The sequence below is a fragment of the Centropristis striata genome, chromosome 14 (assembly GCF_030273125.1).
Source record: "Centropristis striata isolate RG_2023a ecotype Rhode Island chromosome 14, C.striata_1.0, whole genome shotgun sequence".
NCBI classification, from domain to species: Eukaryota; Metazoa; Chordata; class Actinopteri; order Perciformes; family Serranidae; genus Centropristis; species Centropristis striata.
In genome coordinates, this window is record NC_081530.1 from 23,768,583 (window position 1) to 23,785,739 (window position 17,157).

The following is a 17,157-nucleotide window of genomic DNA, read 5'->3' on the forward strand; positions in this document are numbered from 1 at the left end:
TTTTTTTTCTATTTAAATATGTATTCATGATTAGGTATTTCCATAGCAACATATAAGACAGTATTGTGCCATTTTAAAATCGAAACAGATGCATATTCAATGAATAGGGTTAATCTGAGTATATTCCGCCCCTGGTCTACTATTTAAATGTTTTAATCGTTTATTCTGCAGATTTGGGAGACGGACTGGAATATGCGGAACCAATGTTCGTCTGCCAGTACAAACCGGACCATACCTAACTGGTGCACAGCCAGTTCCTCACGCTGTTGGATGTTATGCATGTTTGAGATTGTAGTAAAAATCCAATTTACTGCTTTGTTTTGACTTCTAAGAAGATTTTATTTGCCATAAATTAGTTTTAAATACGTCAGTTAGCTAGTCTCCGTTTACGTCAACCGCCCTTACGTTAGCTGGTAGCTTGTTAGCAGCTGCTCGAGAAAAGCTACAGGAGCTGTTTATTTTGGCAACCATACCAGTAACGGGTAAGTATTTTTGCACGTTTGAATTAACTTTAATCACATATATAACCTATATGGAAGTTAAATGCAGTAGTTAAAACTGACATTAAGTCAATAACATAGCATGTACTCATTAAAAGTAGTAATACCTCACACGCTCTGTTTAAAGGAAAAGAAATGCATTGAAAGTTTTATTTAAATAAAAGTACAAAGGTATTAGCATCAAAATATACTACCAAAAGTAAAAGTTCACATTGTGCAGAATGGCCCATTTCAAAAACATATTACTGGTTTATAATATTGATGCATTATTGTGTTCATTACTTTAATGTGGCTGCTGGTAAAGGTGGAGGTCATTTTAATAATGATATGTAATGCTGGGTAGTTTAAGCAATAATAATACGTCATCATAATTTATAAATTGATTATGTTTTGTATAATTAACCAGAGTCTGCGAAGCTATCAGAAAAAGTACAAAGTAGTATAAAATGGAAATTCCCTCCTATTACTATTAGGGCTTAGGTGCATAACCAGGCCATTTTGAGCAACAACGAAGATAGATAAATGTAAAAATCAATGTGGAAAGCATTAAAACTAACGAAGCCTTTGGGTGTTATGCGTTTTTTTAATCTGCTCAACAGTCACATTTGTGCATGGGTGTGATAATAATCCAAAATAATGTCAAATTGTGTATTCTTTATTGAAAAATGTCAAATTTATCTAGCCAAATATGTGCATAAGTGTGACACAAACTTAGGGAAAACACTGTCCAGTAAAGTACAAGTACTCCACTGGATAATCATCAGCTTCTGTCAAAAAGTGTATTAGTTAGATTGTGATCAGCTGATGTATTGTCATTGTTTCAGGGGTTTGGAGAAAGCCTGTGAAGGTGTGATGGAAAAAGCAGCAGAGGAAACTGATGGAAAGAAGACGGATGTAGCAGTGAAGGGTCAAGCTGCCCTCAAACCACAGTAAGTAACTGGCGGTTTATTCAATACACAAGAAAGAAGACTGGAGGAAATCAATTTTCATACAGACATCATACCTGACTATTTTTCCATTGTGAATAAGGGAGAAATTTCTACCATACCTGGGCTGTGGGTGGATGTCGTAGGGGGTACTTTGTTTCCCCAATCTGTCTTTTTTCGCGTGTTTATTTGTTGATAGAAAAATGGCTATTTTTCTTAAATGAAAACACCTTTATTAATAAGAAAACGGAGTAACTCATGCAGTTATATAGCAGTGAGCAATTGTGACAAAATATTCTCCCCAGTATTGACAATTACTGCTGGCCTTAACTGTTTTTGGTCTCACATATCATTAGTATCATTAGTATAGCAGTGAAAATAGTAAAACCTTTGCTAAATTAAGGAGCGGTGTCAAACTGTGTGACACATAAATTGTAACAGAAGAATTTGCAGAGCATTGATGCACCATTTCATACAGTGGTTGTTCCAATCTGTGTGGTTGTCACATCTTCAAACCTACAGGTTGATTACATTTCTTCTTGTTCTTCTTTGTGTATTTGCAGATTCCTCACAACCAAAGACAAATTTCATGGGTTTGTAGACTCTGAGTGGCAGGGCTCAAAAGGAGAAAAGGCCAGCGATGATGACAAAGCTGAGGAGACAAAGGAGGAGGCCTCTGCTGAGGAACCTGAAACAAAAAAGGTCAAACTAGACCCAGAGGAGGGACATAAAGGCGGCAAACGTATGCGGGGACAGAATAAGTCAAGGCCGCACACAAAGCCGACCGCCTATGACGAGAAACGACTGTGTCAGTCAGTCATTCAAGTAAGAAACTTAAACCTTTCACAAACGCCACATAAAAAAACTGTACAATTTCTAAATCAGCTGTTTGTCTAATGTCATGATTTTTCCCACTCATGCAGAACAGGGAATGCCATTTCGGAGACAAATGCCACTTTCACCACAGCGTCGCGGATTACCTGTCCACTAAGCCCCCTGACATCGGAGAGAGCTGCTACCTCTATGACACCTTTGGAAAGTGTACTTATGGTCTCTGCTGCCGCTTCGCCAAGGCGCACACTACGCCCGACTTCAAAACCATGGAGAACGCAGAACTAATTAAAGCCAACGAGGGCAGAACTGCAGTGAGGAACAATCTGAGTAAAGACCTCCAGAACCGTCTGAGGAAGCGTTCAGTGGCCTTCAAGAAGTCAGCAGAGTACCTCAAAACACTCTCAAACAACAAAGACAAAAGGGACCAGCAAGGGAATGGTAAGATGACAGATTTACTCAAGTAAAACAGTGTAACCAGTGTAAATATCCTTCAGAAATATTAATATTCTGCTAGTGTTCAGCATGAAGCGGTCAGTTGTTCTTGTCTTATAATGAGTCTGTTAAGTGGTTTGACATCACACTGACAAGTGCAGTAATCAGCGGTGAAAAGGAAGTGTCTCTGTACGAGACTCTTTCATTTAATGAGCTACCTAATTTCAGTTGGGCAGCATACATGTCATTCTTTTATAATGTTGATGTGATGTATTTGGTGTTATAATTCAGTCGTCTGACACAAACAGGTAATGTCCGTGCAGCTGAAGTATCTGCAGATGCAGCAGAAAACGAGCAGCCTGCATCGACTGAAGCTGAAAAACAGGTAAAAACTTCTAACCACAGCAGTGCCCATTATCTCTGTATATCAGGGCTCCTCAGGGTGCTGGAAATTATTTTTAAACATTAAACTTTGTTGTCCTATAATCAATTTTGTGGAATGCTGTCACGAAATACAATTTTATTTTTTATAGCACAATAACCTCTTATTCATCTAGTGTGATGAATAAGGGAAATAATTATTTCACTATATATGCAACCCCAAGTCCCAAAAACTTGAAGAAGCTGTGTTAAACATAAATAAAAACAGAATGCATCAAATTCAGATTGTATATTTGCAAGAACAAAAGTTTACCAGTTTGATGTTGTATTTGCACACTTTTCAGTTGAATATATATCACAAAGGATTAGCAAATTATTTCACTTTGTTTTATGTATTTTAAACAGTGTACACTTTTTTGGGAAATTGGAGTTGTACTGTATGTAAAACTGTATAATAGTAATTTTCTACAGCTGCAAAGCACTGGAAAAGCTTAAAAATACAATTAGGAAATGCTTGAAAAGTGCATGAATTTCATATTGGAAAAGTTGAAGGAACCCTGATATACAGGTATCAGGTATATATTGTTTGTTGATGCATAATGTAATTTTTTTTTTTTTTTTACATATTTGCTTTGTGACAATCTACAGGCCAGCCCAGAAAAACAGGCTCCAGTGAAGACTGTTGGCCCCCTCACCGATGTAGATGTCATCAAGTTACGCCAGTGTGAGAAGAAACAGGTAAATCAGGCAACCATCTTTCCTACAAAATTCTATTTTGTTGGTGGTTTGGTGACTAATATTAACTAACATAAGAAATATCATGTTATTCATAAATGCACAAGTTAAAGGAGCAGTATGTAGGACTTAGCAACATCTAGTGGGGAGAATACAAATTGCAACCAAGAGGATCTGCTCTGTATAAATATTAAGGGCTCATTCTAAGCTAACAAAAAAGGACATGATTCTTAGTTTCAGGTGATTATACACTTAAAACATAGTCATGAATATTACATTTAATTTCTCCCAATAGATTCTCCTAAATCCCAAGTGGAGTCATTACTAATGTCTAAAGAATAATTTTCATTGTCTCTGCATATAAGGTGGACTTTAACGACAAGCTCTACCTTGCTCCTCTGACAACTGTAAGTACCACCAGATTTGGCTTATTTAGGACTTTAGATTTTACTCTAAAAAGCAGTAATATTCCAAGTTATACAAAATGCTGGCTCATAAAGAAGGCTAAAGGATTCTCTCTCTTTCCTCAGTGTGGAAATCTGCCTTTCCGTCGTGTGTGTAAGCGCTTTGGAGCAGACATCACCTGTGGGGAAATGGCCATGTGCACAAACCTGCTGCAGGGGCAGCAGTCGGAGTGGGCTCTGCTGAAACGCCACGAAAGTGAAGATGTTTTTGGCGTACAGGTGATGCCATCATGATCATTGAGACTCCTCAGAACCTCTCAGAGTTTTAAAATTACTAACTCACAATTCATGTTGTTATAAATCCTGCTTGTCTCTCCAGGTGGAGGGCTGCTTCCCCGACACCATGACGAGGTGTGCCGAGCTCATCAACAACAACACTGATGTTGACTTTGTGGACATTAACTCCGGATGCCCCATTGACCTTGTCTACAAGAAGGTAAAACCTCCATCAAACCAAGTAGTCCCATTCAGATTAAAGGAAAATTACACTGTGGTTTCACTCCTTTATGTTTCCCTCCCTGTAGTGTAAAGTGTTGTAACTTCACACACACACATTAAAACTATTAACCAGCAATCAAAGCTTCAAAATATTCCTCTTTGGGTGACACCACAGACAATAAAACCATGTTTTTCTACAGTGGTTGAGTCAGAATACATAAACAAAAAGGGGAAAGCATGCAGGTCTATAAGGAAGGCCAGTTAAAGTGAACTATCATGTTGACACGATGAGTGAGAGCTTTACAGTCAGACGTTTTATGTTTTATGATGTAAAAGTGTGTATAATGTGATATTAAACACCAATATGATATTCACTGACAGATGGTGTTTGTTTGCTTTCCTTCATCAGGGCGGAGGCTGCGGCTTGATGACACGCACCAGAAAGTTTGAACAGATTATCAAGGGAATGAACTATGTACGTTTTTTTCTTTTCTTAACAATATATTGTAATCTTGGTGGATTTTGACTTCTTGGAGAAAATACTACTCTTAGTCATCATTAAACATGTATATATGGTGTTAAAGCCATTTAAAAAATTTTACCCAAAGTTTATGGATGAATAAGTACACAATCTTTTTCTTCGTGAAGGTCCTTGATGTCCCTTTAACAGTCAAGATCCGCACTGGTGTTCAGGAGAAGAGCAACATAGCTCACAAACTCATCCCAGAGTTCAAGAAGTGGGATGTCTCTATGATCACAGTAAGTCTTCTGTAAAAGCAGCATAAGTATGCATGAAACATTGTTGCAACCCGTAAAATGAGGCTTTGAACAGTGGCAATATCAAGTCTTGGAAAGCATATTTAATCATAGTCATCTCAGCTGTGCATTTATTATGTACGTCTATACTGAAAATGTACTTAACATACATTTGTAAACCAGAAAACTCTGAAATAATTACAGTATCACTGAAATAACATCAACGTGGCAACTTATTTTCAAAAACTGAAACTCAAAAGGAAGATTTTTTACACTACATTTGCATATATTAAAACAACTACAGCTACAGTATTATTTAGTAACTTAATATTTGCACTCAATGATATAATTGTAGTTTTTCCCATGTGTTTTGCCCTTAATATCATTGGTGGAGTTTATTGCAGACAATTCACATTTGGATGTGAGTAAGCGTTCTTATAGTTGTACTGGGTCTCCAAGTGCTCCCTAACAACTGCTTTCTTCATGAAGTGAGGATTACTGGTACCTAGCTGTGAATATGGAGTCATTGCATGTATATGGCTGGCTATGTTTTGATCCTAATGAACTTTACTACCGGTACATCTACTTGGTTTTAACATCACAGCATTCATTTGGTCAAATACCCAGAGTTAAAAAAAATAAATGTGTGTCTGCAGCCTGTAATTCTGTTCTTTTCTCAACCCATGCTACACCCTTCTAACAAGGCTCATGACAATTTGGGCCTGTAGTTTTTCTGTACTCCTGCTGATAAACTGAACCGAAAACATAACCTCCTTAGTTGAGTAAATAAATACAAGTTTCAAAGTATGATGCCGGGAAGTGCAAACCAACATTACAAAATCTGAAACACTTTAACAAAGCTTGAGACAAATTAACATTTTGGAAGACCTTTCATAAAACAAAATTACATTACCATAACACATTAGCAAGTACTGAAACAAATTTACATTTGATAAAACAAATTAACAAGATGGGGTTGACCTGAAAGTGATTACGGGAGCGGCCAATTGGAGTTCGATCAGCGCGACATTTAGGCGCTGTCCGTAGCTGTTAGCCTCGCAGCTTATTGACTGGAACTTTAAAAACTGGAAACTTGCACCCCTTTGATGCTGTTGTTTTCTTCCAGTTGCATGGCCGCTCCAGGGAGCAGCGCTACACTAAGTTGGCTGACTGGGACTACATCACCACATGCTCCAAACTGGCTAGTCCTGTCCCACTGTTTGGTACGTGGAGTTGTAAAAATTGTAGCTGCATACAGTTCAGATGAGGGCACTGAAAATATTACAAAATAAATCTCCTTTTAGGCAGACTGAACTGTATTTATACATCTCTATTTGAGAATCTCAAGTGTAGCAGAATGATGAAGTCTTGGTGATGAGATGAACTAAGGTGACCTGTGTTTATTGGCCGAGGTAATGGAGACATTCTGTCCTATGAAGATGCCATGAAAGCGAGAGAGACCGGAGTTTCTGGTATTATGATTGCAAGGTCGGTACCGCCTAAGTGATTACTCTTAGTATAGACAAAATAATGGGAACAATTAAATGTGTGCAGTTATTATGTGGTCTACACCAATTATAGCCAAAGGACATCTTTTAGAAAAAGCATGCTGCCTTCTTCCTTCAGTGTAGAATGAATATATTATGAATGTATAATTTATGCAATGAATAAACATTGCATAAATTGTGCAATTTTGCAAACGCATGTTTTCTTTTCTTTCAGCTTTGACACCATTCACCTCAACACCATTTTTTTTGTAATAAATGACACTTAAAGTTTGACTTCTTTGTAACCAATGGTCATTACATTTCTTAATAAATATATTTAAGTTTTAGAGGGTTAGTTTTATTAACCAAAGTCACACAAAGCCCAGTTATCTTTTTGGTGAGCTTAATTTTGCACATTTTGACTCTTGTCTCTTCAGGGGAGCTCTCATTAAGCCCTGGATCTTCACTGAGATAAAGGAGAGCAGACACTGGGACATCTCGTCCAGCGAGCGACTGGACATCCTCAGGGATTTCAGCAACTTCGGTCTGGAGCACTGGGGCTCCGACACTCGAGGTGTGGAGAAGACCCGCACCTTCATGCTGGAGTGGCTCTCCTTCATGTGCAGGTGTGTACTTCTTCTTCTACTGTGAACAGGGGTGCAGATGGGATTTTTCAATTGGGGGGGACGAAGCTCACCAAATGATTTCAACTCAATTAGTTATTTTTCCACCCCATGCCTTAACCAAAATATGTTTTATTTAAGCATTTTTAAATGAACTGTAGTGTAAACAACAACCAACATATTTACATAAAAGAAGTCTGTACATGAAATTCCCAGTGCAGCCAAACAAATTTACTGACTTGAAGCTGACTCAATGAAGGACCCAAAAACATCTCTCCTCCTTTTATTACCCTGAACATACTGCTGGGCATTTTCTTGTCTGTCAGGATTTTCTGAGACTATGATGGGGGGACCCAAACAAAGTCCAGGTGTCCGAGAGCATGCTCCCCAGAGAACATTTTTGCCCTAAAAGCCTAAATTTGGTGCCTCTCGCACATTGTAATGCCACTATTCCATCTTAATGATTGCATATTTTTTTAAGAATTATTGTAAATTATAGTAAGGGTTCTTATATGTTCTATTCAAGGCGTCATATTTTGCAATTTTGTCTTTTGCAAATTCTGTGGTGGACTCTGCTAACACATCCATGTGCTCTTATTTTGAAAGCTACATGTGCTTGCTTTTATTTTGAAGGCGGGTTGGCGATGTTTGTCGCTGAAAGTGGGGGGGGGGGATTGGGATCACTAGGAATCTGGGGAGGACATATCCCCCATCCCTAGTGCCATCTGCGCACATGACTGTGAACCAGCAATAATCATGACCTGGGACCAGATTAATTTTATCTTAAGAAAGTTTTCTTACGGTAAAACTTCAGAAAATTCTTTACAAAAAAATAGGATGTTCCTAAGAATGTTCTTAAATGTTATTCACCATTTTTCTTAAGAATATGTCTTAGGAACTTCTTAGTTTTCTCACTTAGGAAGTTCTTAGATTTTTAACTTCAGATCACTCACCAGAAAAACAATTGCAGGCCTAGGGAGCCTATATTGTCTAATTAAGACATGATCAGGGAGTGTAAGAGGATCCATTCTGTCTCTCAGAAGCCTTGGTGGATTTTGCTCCCTAGCTGCCACCCAAAGAACTTCCATCTAAAAGTAATAATAGTAAGGACATGGTTTCAGTAACTTGGCCAACTTAAATAATATGTTCATAGTGATTAATTAAATAGTATCAAATAAGATAAGTACAAAAGATAAGAATTTCTTCATGAAAACCAAATCTTCTTAAACTTTGTCTTAAAGTATGCTTTGTGAATGCAGCCCCTGATCTAGAAACACACTCACACTATAACGCTGTCTGTCTCAGATATATTCCAGTGGGCCTGTTGGAGCGAGTGCCTCAGAAGATCAACGAGAGACCTCCGTACTACATGGGCAGGAACTATTTGGAGACACTGATGGCGAGTCAAAACGTTGGGGACTGGGTCAGGATTAGGTGAGCAGGAACATGCAAGAATCACCTTTTAGCTACAATAACTGTTAAATTAATGTATTTACTGATTATAATCTCTTACCTTCCCTCCTCTCCAGTGAAATGCTTCTTGGACCTGTACCAAAGAATTTCATCTTCCTGCCCAAACATAAAGCCAATGCCTACAAGTGATTTTTTTTTAACATCCAGGTCATTTGATTTGTTTTTATTTTTTTGGTTTGTTTTTAGAAAATCCAATTTAAAGAAAGAGAATGTATTGTTTTAAATGGCTATTGAGTAGTCTGTTTATTTGACCTGTGGTGGTGTAGTGGAATACATGGAGTGTTTGTGTACTTGAAATATATGCAATAAAGTCTTTTGCCACACAAAGATGTTTTCTGTTATATCATGCATGTAATTATTAGAATTTATAATGGAATATATTAATAAGTGACAAAAACACAGTAGTGCTTTCTGAAATGTATACAGTACAGAAGAGATTTCGGGCCAGGTAGGAGAAAAAATAATGAGAGGAGGGAAAAAATTGTCATAATGCAGTTGGAAGCAAAAAGTCGAAACGACGAGAATAATCTTTTTGAGTTTACTAAAGTTGGAAAGACATTCACAGATTCATTGTCAATAAGTAAACATTGTTTCAGAGAAACGGCACGTCCATCTGAACAGTTAGTTAGACTGCAAGCTACAACCTGATTTTTATCAATGTCATAAAATGAGCAATAACCACAATATTTAGTGTAATAGAAATAATAATAAAAACTTCTAATACACATAAATAAGCTATTCTTGGTAGTAGGCTGCTACAAATATTGTTTTGGGAAAATCTGCTTTTTATGTGAATTTTTTTGGACACATATTTGACGTATTGAGGAAAATCAGGTTGTAGCTTGCAGTCTACTTACTAAACTCAAAGTCTTTATTCTCGACATTTAGACTCTTTTCTTGACATTGTAGTCCTAATTATCTGTAATACAGTGTGTAGTTTATATGGAAAATAAAAATATGAGTTTACTGCTAACTTTTGTTGTGATATAAAAACATTGAGACACATTATTTAATCATTTAACATCTTAATAAAATAAACACTCATTTACCAAATTATTAGGTACACGACAACTGCAAAATGCAAAGTAATGCAATAGCATAGCAATACTCTCTGCATGAATATGTCCTATGCTATGCAGTGAGTCAGGAAAGTGTTGGGTCTATATTTAGAGATGGAGAGTGGGTTGGGTCATATTTAATGTATTTTAATTTATTATACCAAAACCTAGCCATCTAGAAAAACCTACTCGTTTGTTGTTGTTTATTATTCCAGGTTTATGTCAGAAATTGTGGCTTTTCATTCACACACGTGATTCTTGTGCCAATTAGCAGCCACCAGGTGAAACCACTTAACCTCAAAGTAGTACTTGTAGCGGCAGGGGACAGTGTCTTTAGTGCTCAGTGCTGCAGCTGCAGGAGGGTATTCACTTGGATCCATGGCTGGAGTCAGGGCTGAGCTGCTTCTGGCACTGGTGCTGCTGCTGACTGGGACTCTGCTGCTGGTTCCAGTACGGGGATGGACCCACATCAACGAAACTCAACTTATAAGTTTATTCGGCTCTGGCGTGTTGAGTCAATCAGAGCTCGTTTCACCGGCCTTTGGACGGACAGGTAAAACACCAGCTGACTGGGTGAAGGTGTATGTTCACGGCACCTGCTGAATAAAGCGAGTTTATCGAATAAATACGGTTTATTTCAGTTAGTCTGACTCCTTTTCAGTTAATTCGGTTCAGTTTTAAGTGCATTCAACTTGTTTCCAAGCATTAGTTGCAACGGTGTTTAAACTATAAAGTTGCTCAATGGTAGCTAATGAAAAGTCAAACTAACTGAAATTAGCCCGGTTTACATGTAAGTGGTTGAACTTAATGAGTGAAAAGAACCATTTCTCAACCAAATACACTTGAGATTTGGCTGCCACAGCCTTACGTTCACTGGTATGAACAGTGATGTTCGCCAATTGTGGCTAATGTTCCCTAACTTTAAAGCAGATATTACTACTTACGTCATGAATAATATATTTATTAATTGTTACAGTCTTTTTACCTAGCGACCTCCCTCTTTGTATCAGACTATGGTAAACTATTAAGTTTTCTTTTTTAAAAGCTTATTTCCTTTGGAAATATTCTCTGGGGTTGTCTAAAAACAAAGCTGAAAACATTTTCAAAATGGTCAGTTTTGCAAAAAGGCTTTATTTAATCTTTGGCAACACAGGATGACTTTTTCCCACCCTTTTTTATAATTCATATCTCAGGAAAACTGTCGCATGTGCCTAGGATGGTATATTTTCATATATAAATAAAAACTACCTGTTTCCAACTACAGCCTAGAATTTAGTCGCATTTAACTCCTAAGTTTAATGTCAAAGATGTGTGATAAATGTATATTTCTTGTATGATTTTTTTTTTTTTCATCTTCAACAATACTGACTTTGACATTTTTGGATGGAAAATCACCCATAAGTAAGTTGTACTGTACTACCAAGTGTCTGATTTCAAGATGACAAACATGGTACTAAAATACTCTTGTATTGTGTGTGTGTGTGTAAAGTCATTAATTTACAGATTTTACATTTAAATTAATTGAATGCATTCAGGCTGTCTTTGCAGTTTGTGCATGCAGTTAAACTATCATATTAAAAATGGGGAAAATGTTGACAAAGGTGAGGCTAGGTCTATATAAAATCTGAAACCTGTTTGTTAAAACCTCTTCACTTCCTGCAGATGATGGCAGTGACTCCGGAAGGGACCAGGGCATTCCTGAAGATGACAGCAGTGACTCTGGAAGGGATGAGGGCATTCCTGAAGAAGAAATTCCAAAGGAAGAAACTTTTGAACCTGTAGGTGGGTCCCCCCTTGAAAACCTTGGCTGGGGCCGGGGATTCCTGGGTGAAGATGATTTATTTAATCCTGACAAATTTGAAGTTGACGCCCCTCCAAGAGGCTGGATCACAAGTGAAGATGGTGAACTCCCCGAGGATTATGTAGACCCCCCTCCAAGAGCCTGGGAAAGCAATACTGATGGTGGATTCCAGGTGGAATATGTCGAGCCCCCTCCAAGAACCTGGAACGGCAATACTGATGGTGGATTCCAGGTGGAATATATAGATAGCCCTTCAAAATTATGGGACAACGATGCTGATGATGAATTTGACATGGAAATTGTGGAGGCCCCTCCAAGGAGCTGGACCAGCCATACCACTAGTTCTTCTGGGTTACAAGTGGCTTGTAGTGAAGCTGGCTTCAAGATTACTCTGCCGGGTTCACTAAGTGACGTTAAAGTTTTGGGTAAGGACTTTTCTGCCTTAAAAGTTTGCTGCATGTCATTGGATTGTAAACTATATTTTATTTTCCCTGTCCAGGCACAAAGGAGCTGCTGCCGGTCATGGAGGCTCGAGAGTCTTGTGGTTATGAAGTGGACTCTTTGCGTAACACCTTGACCGTACCCTTCACTGGGTGCAATGTGAAACATGTAGGTTATTGAAAAGTAACTGGCTTGACACTTTAATCTTAAAATGGATGTAGTTATGCTCAATGTAGTTTGCTGTCTAAATCTGGAAATGTTGTACACATTTGGTAAACCATGTACTTTAATGTGTATGTTTTGATAGGATTGTCTCAAATTGCATACAAATGTTGGGCACCCATTGGAAGCTTGACAGTATTTACACTTCATGCACCCCAAAATGGCAGAAGTATGCAAATGGAGACAGACCATTTGTTTTCCCTTGAATGCAGTTAATGTTTTAACCAAAGCTTTATTTGTCTTACAGACTGATGGCTACAGCCTGCAGCTGTTGTATGTTGATGAGTTGGGACAGACTCAAGTTTCTACTGCATCCTGTAAGGAAAGCCCCTCGTTGCTTCCTCGCACCCCCACCGGCAAACCTAAATCAAAATGTGACACAATTTCAGCAAAGGCACAAAGTGAGTATAAACCACATACAGCCAAAGATAAATTTGGTATGGAATGCATCATTTTAATGTCCAAGGCTTTAATGCAGCTAAAGGAAAGGGACTTATTTTGAATGCCGGATGACTTAAAATGTCATGTTTCAGATTGTGCTGTTGCATCGGGAGAGCGGGTGCCTTGTGGTCAAACAGGAATATCTTCAATAGAGTGTGAGAAGCTGGGATGCTGTGTGGATTCGTCTACCTGCTTCTATCCACTTGATGGTAAGGCTGCTTTTTAAGGAGCTATTCGTCTCAAATATCTGCATTTTAAGTGACTTTCCTGGTGTAACGTTTTTGTTCCTTAATTTAGAGTGCACTGGTGATCAACACTTTGTTTTCGCCGTTCGCCACGACGGCACACCCGCCCCTGTGGACCCCACCAAGCTCGTTATTCCTGGGCATCCAAACTGTAAACCAGCCATTGTGAATGCCCAGGTTGCCATCTTTAAGTTCAAAGTTACAGAATGTGGAGCTCGTGCTTATGTAAGTTGTCCCTTTGCTTAATTGTTTATACTGCTGCACCTTCCACTTTATTGAAAATGTTGTTTAAATTCAATCGGTTAGTGTCTTAATAACTTGGTCTATAAAATGTCAACAGAAAAATGTCTTGTCATTTCTGTTTAATGACATGAAATGGAAGCAGGGACTCTATTAGATGGGCAGTTCTAGTTTAACAAGAGACGCTTGCATTAAACTGTAATGGTACCTGGCCTGATGTCAGGATGTTTTGGGAATGCTTGACTGTCCAAAACTAAATTAAGGATCTGTCTCTAGCCAGTATTGTATCAGGCTTACAGACTAGGTCCATCTTAAAAAGTAGCAGTTAATGCCAGATAAACTTAAGATTTGAATGCTGCTGCCTTAATTTTATGCAACATTTTAACACCATAGAAATCTGATCATGTGCCATAAGGTGATTAACGACTTGTATTTGCCACATTTCAATGTAACATTTCTCAGTTTCTGATCAAAGCAGTCTCGTCATCTCATTTCTGAGATGAATTGATTAACATACTGCCAGTATTGGCGACTGCCTCAGGCAGGCTGAGGCAAACTACTGAAGAGTTGATATTTTCTTGAACAGGTAGTTGGTGAGACAAAAATCTACCTGGCAGAAGTGCAGAGTGTTATCCAGGCCCTGAACCTAAAGTATGGTGCCATTACAAGAAGTGATCCACTGAGGTTAGTGGGTCTACTATACATTTTAAATCTGTTGGTACACTTTTTTTTTTTTTATTTTATTTTTTTTATTGGAGATTAAAAGCTGGATCTAGCTTATCAGCTCTATAAAACTTAGCATCCTGTCTCTGGACACCCCAAAATGTTTATCCTGATGGTTGCACAGCACATGAGACTGCACATATTCTGCTGGAAACTTGCAAAATGTCAAGTCATCCAAATTAACATGTTCCCCTCCAAATCTTAAGGAATCAATAAGGCTATCTGTCAATAATGGCATTGGTATACTGACTATTCTGTTCTCATGTCCCATGTATATGTCATCATGATGGTTGGCGTAATTGAATGTTGCCATGCTGCAAACATCTGTACATGCATGTAGTGCAACACTTCAACTGACTGCCCCTTGCAGGTTCTTTGTTGAATGCCGCTACAGCAAATCAGGAGGCACTGCTCCTGGCACGTCACTGGCCAGTATTGGCTACCTGGTCAAGACACCGACTTCAGTCTTGCCATCGACAGTCAGCTACACCGGCTTATATGGCGTTGCACTGAAAATTGCTACAGGTGAGGTATTCATTACTGTACAAACCAAATTATTTCAGTACAACCTAGACATAAATATAGCTGTTTGAGATTGTACATAATCACTCAATAGTAACCTTTGTTTCAATAAAACTTGTTCCATTTGTTTAACCCCAACAGATCAGACCTATTCAACGTTCTTGGCTAATGACCATGCGCCCTTGTCACTGCTCCTGGGCAAGCCAGTGTATCTTGAACTGCGCCTGAAGTCCCCAAAGCCAGATGCAGTAGTTCTGGTCAATTACTGTCTAGCTTACCCTCGCTCTGCAAAGAATGCTCTTGTACTGGTTTATGAAGGGTAAGCACGACTGTCCAATGACACACACTAACGGTTAAACATGGCTTTGCCCTAGTTTAAACTTTTTTTTTTTGTTTCTGTAGGTGTGCCAATCCTTATGATCCAAGTGTGTCCGTCCTTCAAATCAGTGGCGACCCGAAAGTTCGTAACAAGAGACGCTTCGTGGTCAAAGCTTTTCAGTTTATGGATCAAAAGACAAACAAGTACCTGAATGAAGAGGTGAGGAAGCATTTTTTTGGCATAATAGCTACTGTATTCAAGTGCCAACTAAAAATGAACGCTACCAAAAGAGGCTCTGACTCTTTAAAGATCCTTACTCATGTTTAAATGTTTTTCCCTTGCAGATCTATTTCATGTGCTCTACAGAAGTTTGTAGGACAACAGAAAAAACTTGTCCTGAACGGTGCTTTGATGGAAATGTGAGTCTCTAAACCAGGGGTGTCCAATTAATCTACAAAAAGGGCCATGTGGCTGCAGGCTTGTGTTCTAAACTAGCAGGAGCACATCTGTTTTAACTCTATCAGCTCTACTGCCTTCACAACAAATCACCTTGACTGAAGACGTTCAGGTCATTCAATGAATTGAGACAGGTGCTGGAACAAAAACCTGCAGCCACATGACTCTTTCATGGATAAACTGCTCACCCTGCTCTAAATCTTGCTAATGTGATACCAACTTTGTTTTAAATTCTTTCTTTTCTAGACACCATAAGGAGTTCCATCTGAAGATGCTAAGAAATGAATAATGACATGAAAAATAAACTTTTTATACTGGAACATGTTTGATTTAAAATGTGATGTTTGAGTGAGTTATTGGATCCATCTGCTAAAATACTGATGCAACTGCCTAATGAGGAACACTTATATTTAGTAGTGGGCACACATGACTTGACCAATATTAACTGTCCAAATGCATATTGATACTTTGCATGAAGATCCATTTTGAGGTACATACCCAGGATAATTGTAATTTGACCAAACTATATACTTGTGTTGACCTAGACATGACACTACACTTAGAACCAGTTCTCTTTTTGGTACCTGCAGGTTTAAAAACAAATTGTGATCCTGTTCATACTGGGACGTTAGATATTTAGTGATTGGTCAGAGGTATCTACACTGTATATTGGAGAGGAAGGTGAAGTAAAACTAGAAAAATGTCCATAGAGATGGAAATGACTGCATACTGCAAGAATTGAACATGCATTCACAGATCAGCAAAGTTTAAATAAGCTTAAGGAAGGTCTGTTCAGATTGCATTGGCAATGTGTACCAAAACTGACACCTGAGGGTGTCATGTCCATGGCTACAGGAATAATTCTTTCAGATGTTTGCCATGTAGAGGTAGCATACATTGACTGTTGTCCTGCTACAGGCCCTAAAGACTCCCAAAAGAGGGGGCAAACTAAGGATTAAAATAACAAAACTACCTTGACTAGAAATCTACATGGACGATTAACCTGTCAAAGTGGCCACAAATGTGTCCTACATGAATGCGAATCAAATTGCATATAATTCAGACAGCAGAGGACAGCTTGTTCTTTAAAGCAGGTAGATCAGCCAAATGACATTACCATTCTTTCAGGAAAATCTTGTTCCTTGACTGTGGGACAAAAATGGCCCCTATGAGAAGTTGCTGTCTAGCTACTGAATAAACAATCATGTGTTCAGTATCTCTATTGAATATTTCTAAAATTGCTTTCTTGTCCAGACAGCCAGTATTAAAGATTCCTGGGATACTCAGAAATCCAAGCAGACCTGTTTTGATCTGTTTAGCACAGCCTAAAGCTGTTTTGATAATGATCCGGAAAGTTTGCCAATTCAAAATGAAACCGCTTTATTTGAGGTAAGTAGATCCAGTTTTGACCTGAAAGATGAGTCCTGCTGTAGTTAACTTCAGCACTTAAGTTACCAGTGTTGGATATAATGGTTACACCAACTTTTTTTTTTGACATGGCAAACTTACAGTATCAAAGCTCAGTGAAATAAATGACCAACATGTCCTGCAGAGGTGAGCTTTAACTATTATAAACTAAACTACGAAACCACAACACATCTTTCCAAACAGGAACATAGGGGGGTAGTGGTTTACAAAGA

At 38.4% G+C, this 17,157-nt stretch overlaps 2 protein-coding genes across 2 annotated transcripts; both read left to right on the forward strand.

The window, feature by feature from the left end:
- Positions 1–182: 182 nt before the first annotated feature.
- Positions 183–9,376, forward strand: dus3l (dihydrouridine synthase 3-like (S. cerevisiae)). Its single transcript, XM_059349949.1, has 16 exons — positions 183–482; positions 1,325–1,429; positions 1,990–2,251; positions 2,350–2,698; positions 3,001–3,077; positions 3,722–3,811; positions 4,174–4,215; positions 4,339–4,491; positions 4,592–4,708; positions 5,120–5,185; positions 5,359–5,469; positions 6,593–6,689; positions 6,879–6,954; positions 7,391–7,579; positions 8,882–9,010; positions 9,106–9,376. Exons 2-16 carry the CDS (start codon positions 1,353–1,355, stop codon positions 9,176–9,178), a joined length of 1,908 nt encoding a protein of 635 aa, XP_059205932.1. The 5' UTR covers positions 183–482; positions 1,325–1,352; the 3' UTR covers positions 9,179–9,376.
- Positions 9,377–10,455: 1,079 nt separating this feature from the next.
- Positions 10,456–15,853, forward strand: LOC131984310 (zona pellucida sperm-binding protein 4-like). Its single transcript, XM_059349172.1, has 12 exons — positions 10,456–10,660; positions 11,770–12,333; positions 12,408–12,517; positions 12,819–12,972; positions 13,105–13,221; positions 13,310–13,482; positions 14,084–14,181; positions 14,591–14,745; positions 14,884–15,061; positions 15,145–15,280; positions 15,406–15,480; positions 15,764–15,853. The coding sequence occupies exons 1-12, from the start codon at positions 10,486–10,488 to the stop codon at positions 15,770–15,772; spliced, it is 1,944 nt and encodes a 647-aa protein (XP_059205155.1). The 5' UTR covers positions 10,456–10,485; the 3' UTR covers positions 15,773–15,853.
- The last annotated feature ends 1,304 nt before the right edge of the window (positions 15,854–17,157 follow it).

Coding starts and splice junctions, on each gene's coding strand:
- dus3l (XM_059349949.1), top strand. CDS start 1,353: ATGGAAAAAGCAGCAGAGGAAACTGATGGAAAGAAGACGGATGTAGCA. Junction 2,699..3,000: donor AAGGGACCAGCAAGGGAATG/GTAAGATGACAG, acceptor TGACACAAACAG/GTAATGTCCGTGCAGCTGAA. Junction 9,011..9,105: donor GGGGACTGGGTCAGGATTAG/GTGAGCAGGAAC, acceptor CCTCCTCTCCAG/TGAAATGCTTCTTGGACCTG.
- LOC131984310 (XM_059349172.1), top strand. CDS start 10,486: ATGGCTGGAGTCAGGGCTGAGCTGCTTCTGGCACTGGTGCTGCTGCTG. Junction 12,334..12,407: donor AAGTGACGTTAAAGTTTTGG/GTAAGGACTTTT, acceptor TTCCCTGTCCAG/GCACAAAGGAGCTGCTGCCG. Junction 13,483..14,083: donor AATGTGGAGCTCGTGCTTAT/GTAAGTTGTCCC, acceptor TTTCTTGAACAG/GTAGTTGGTGAGACAAAAAT.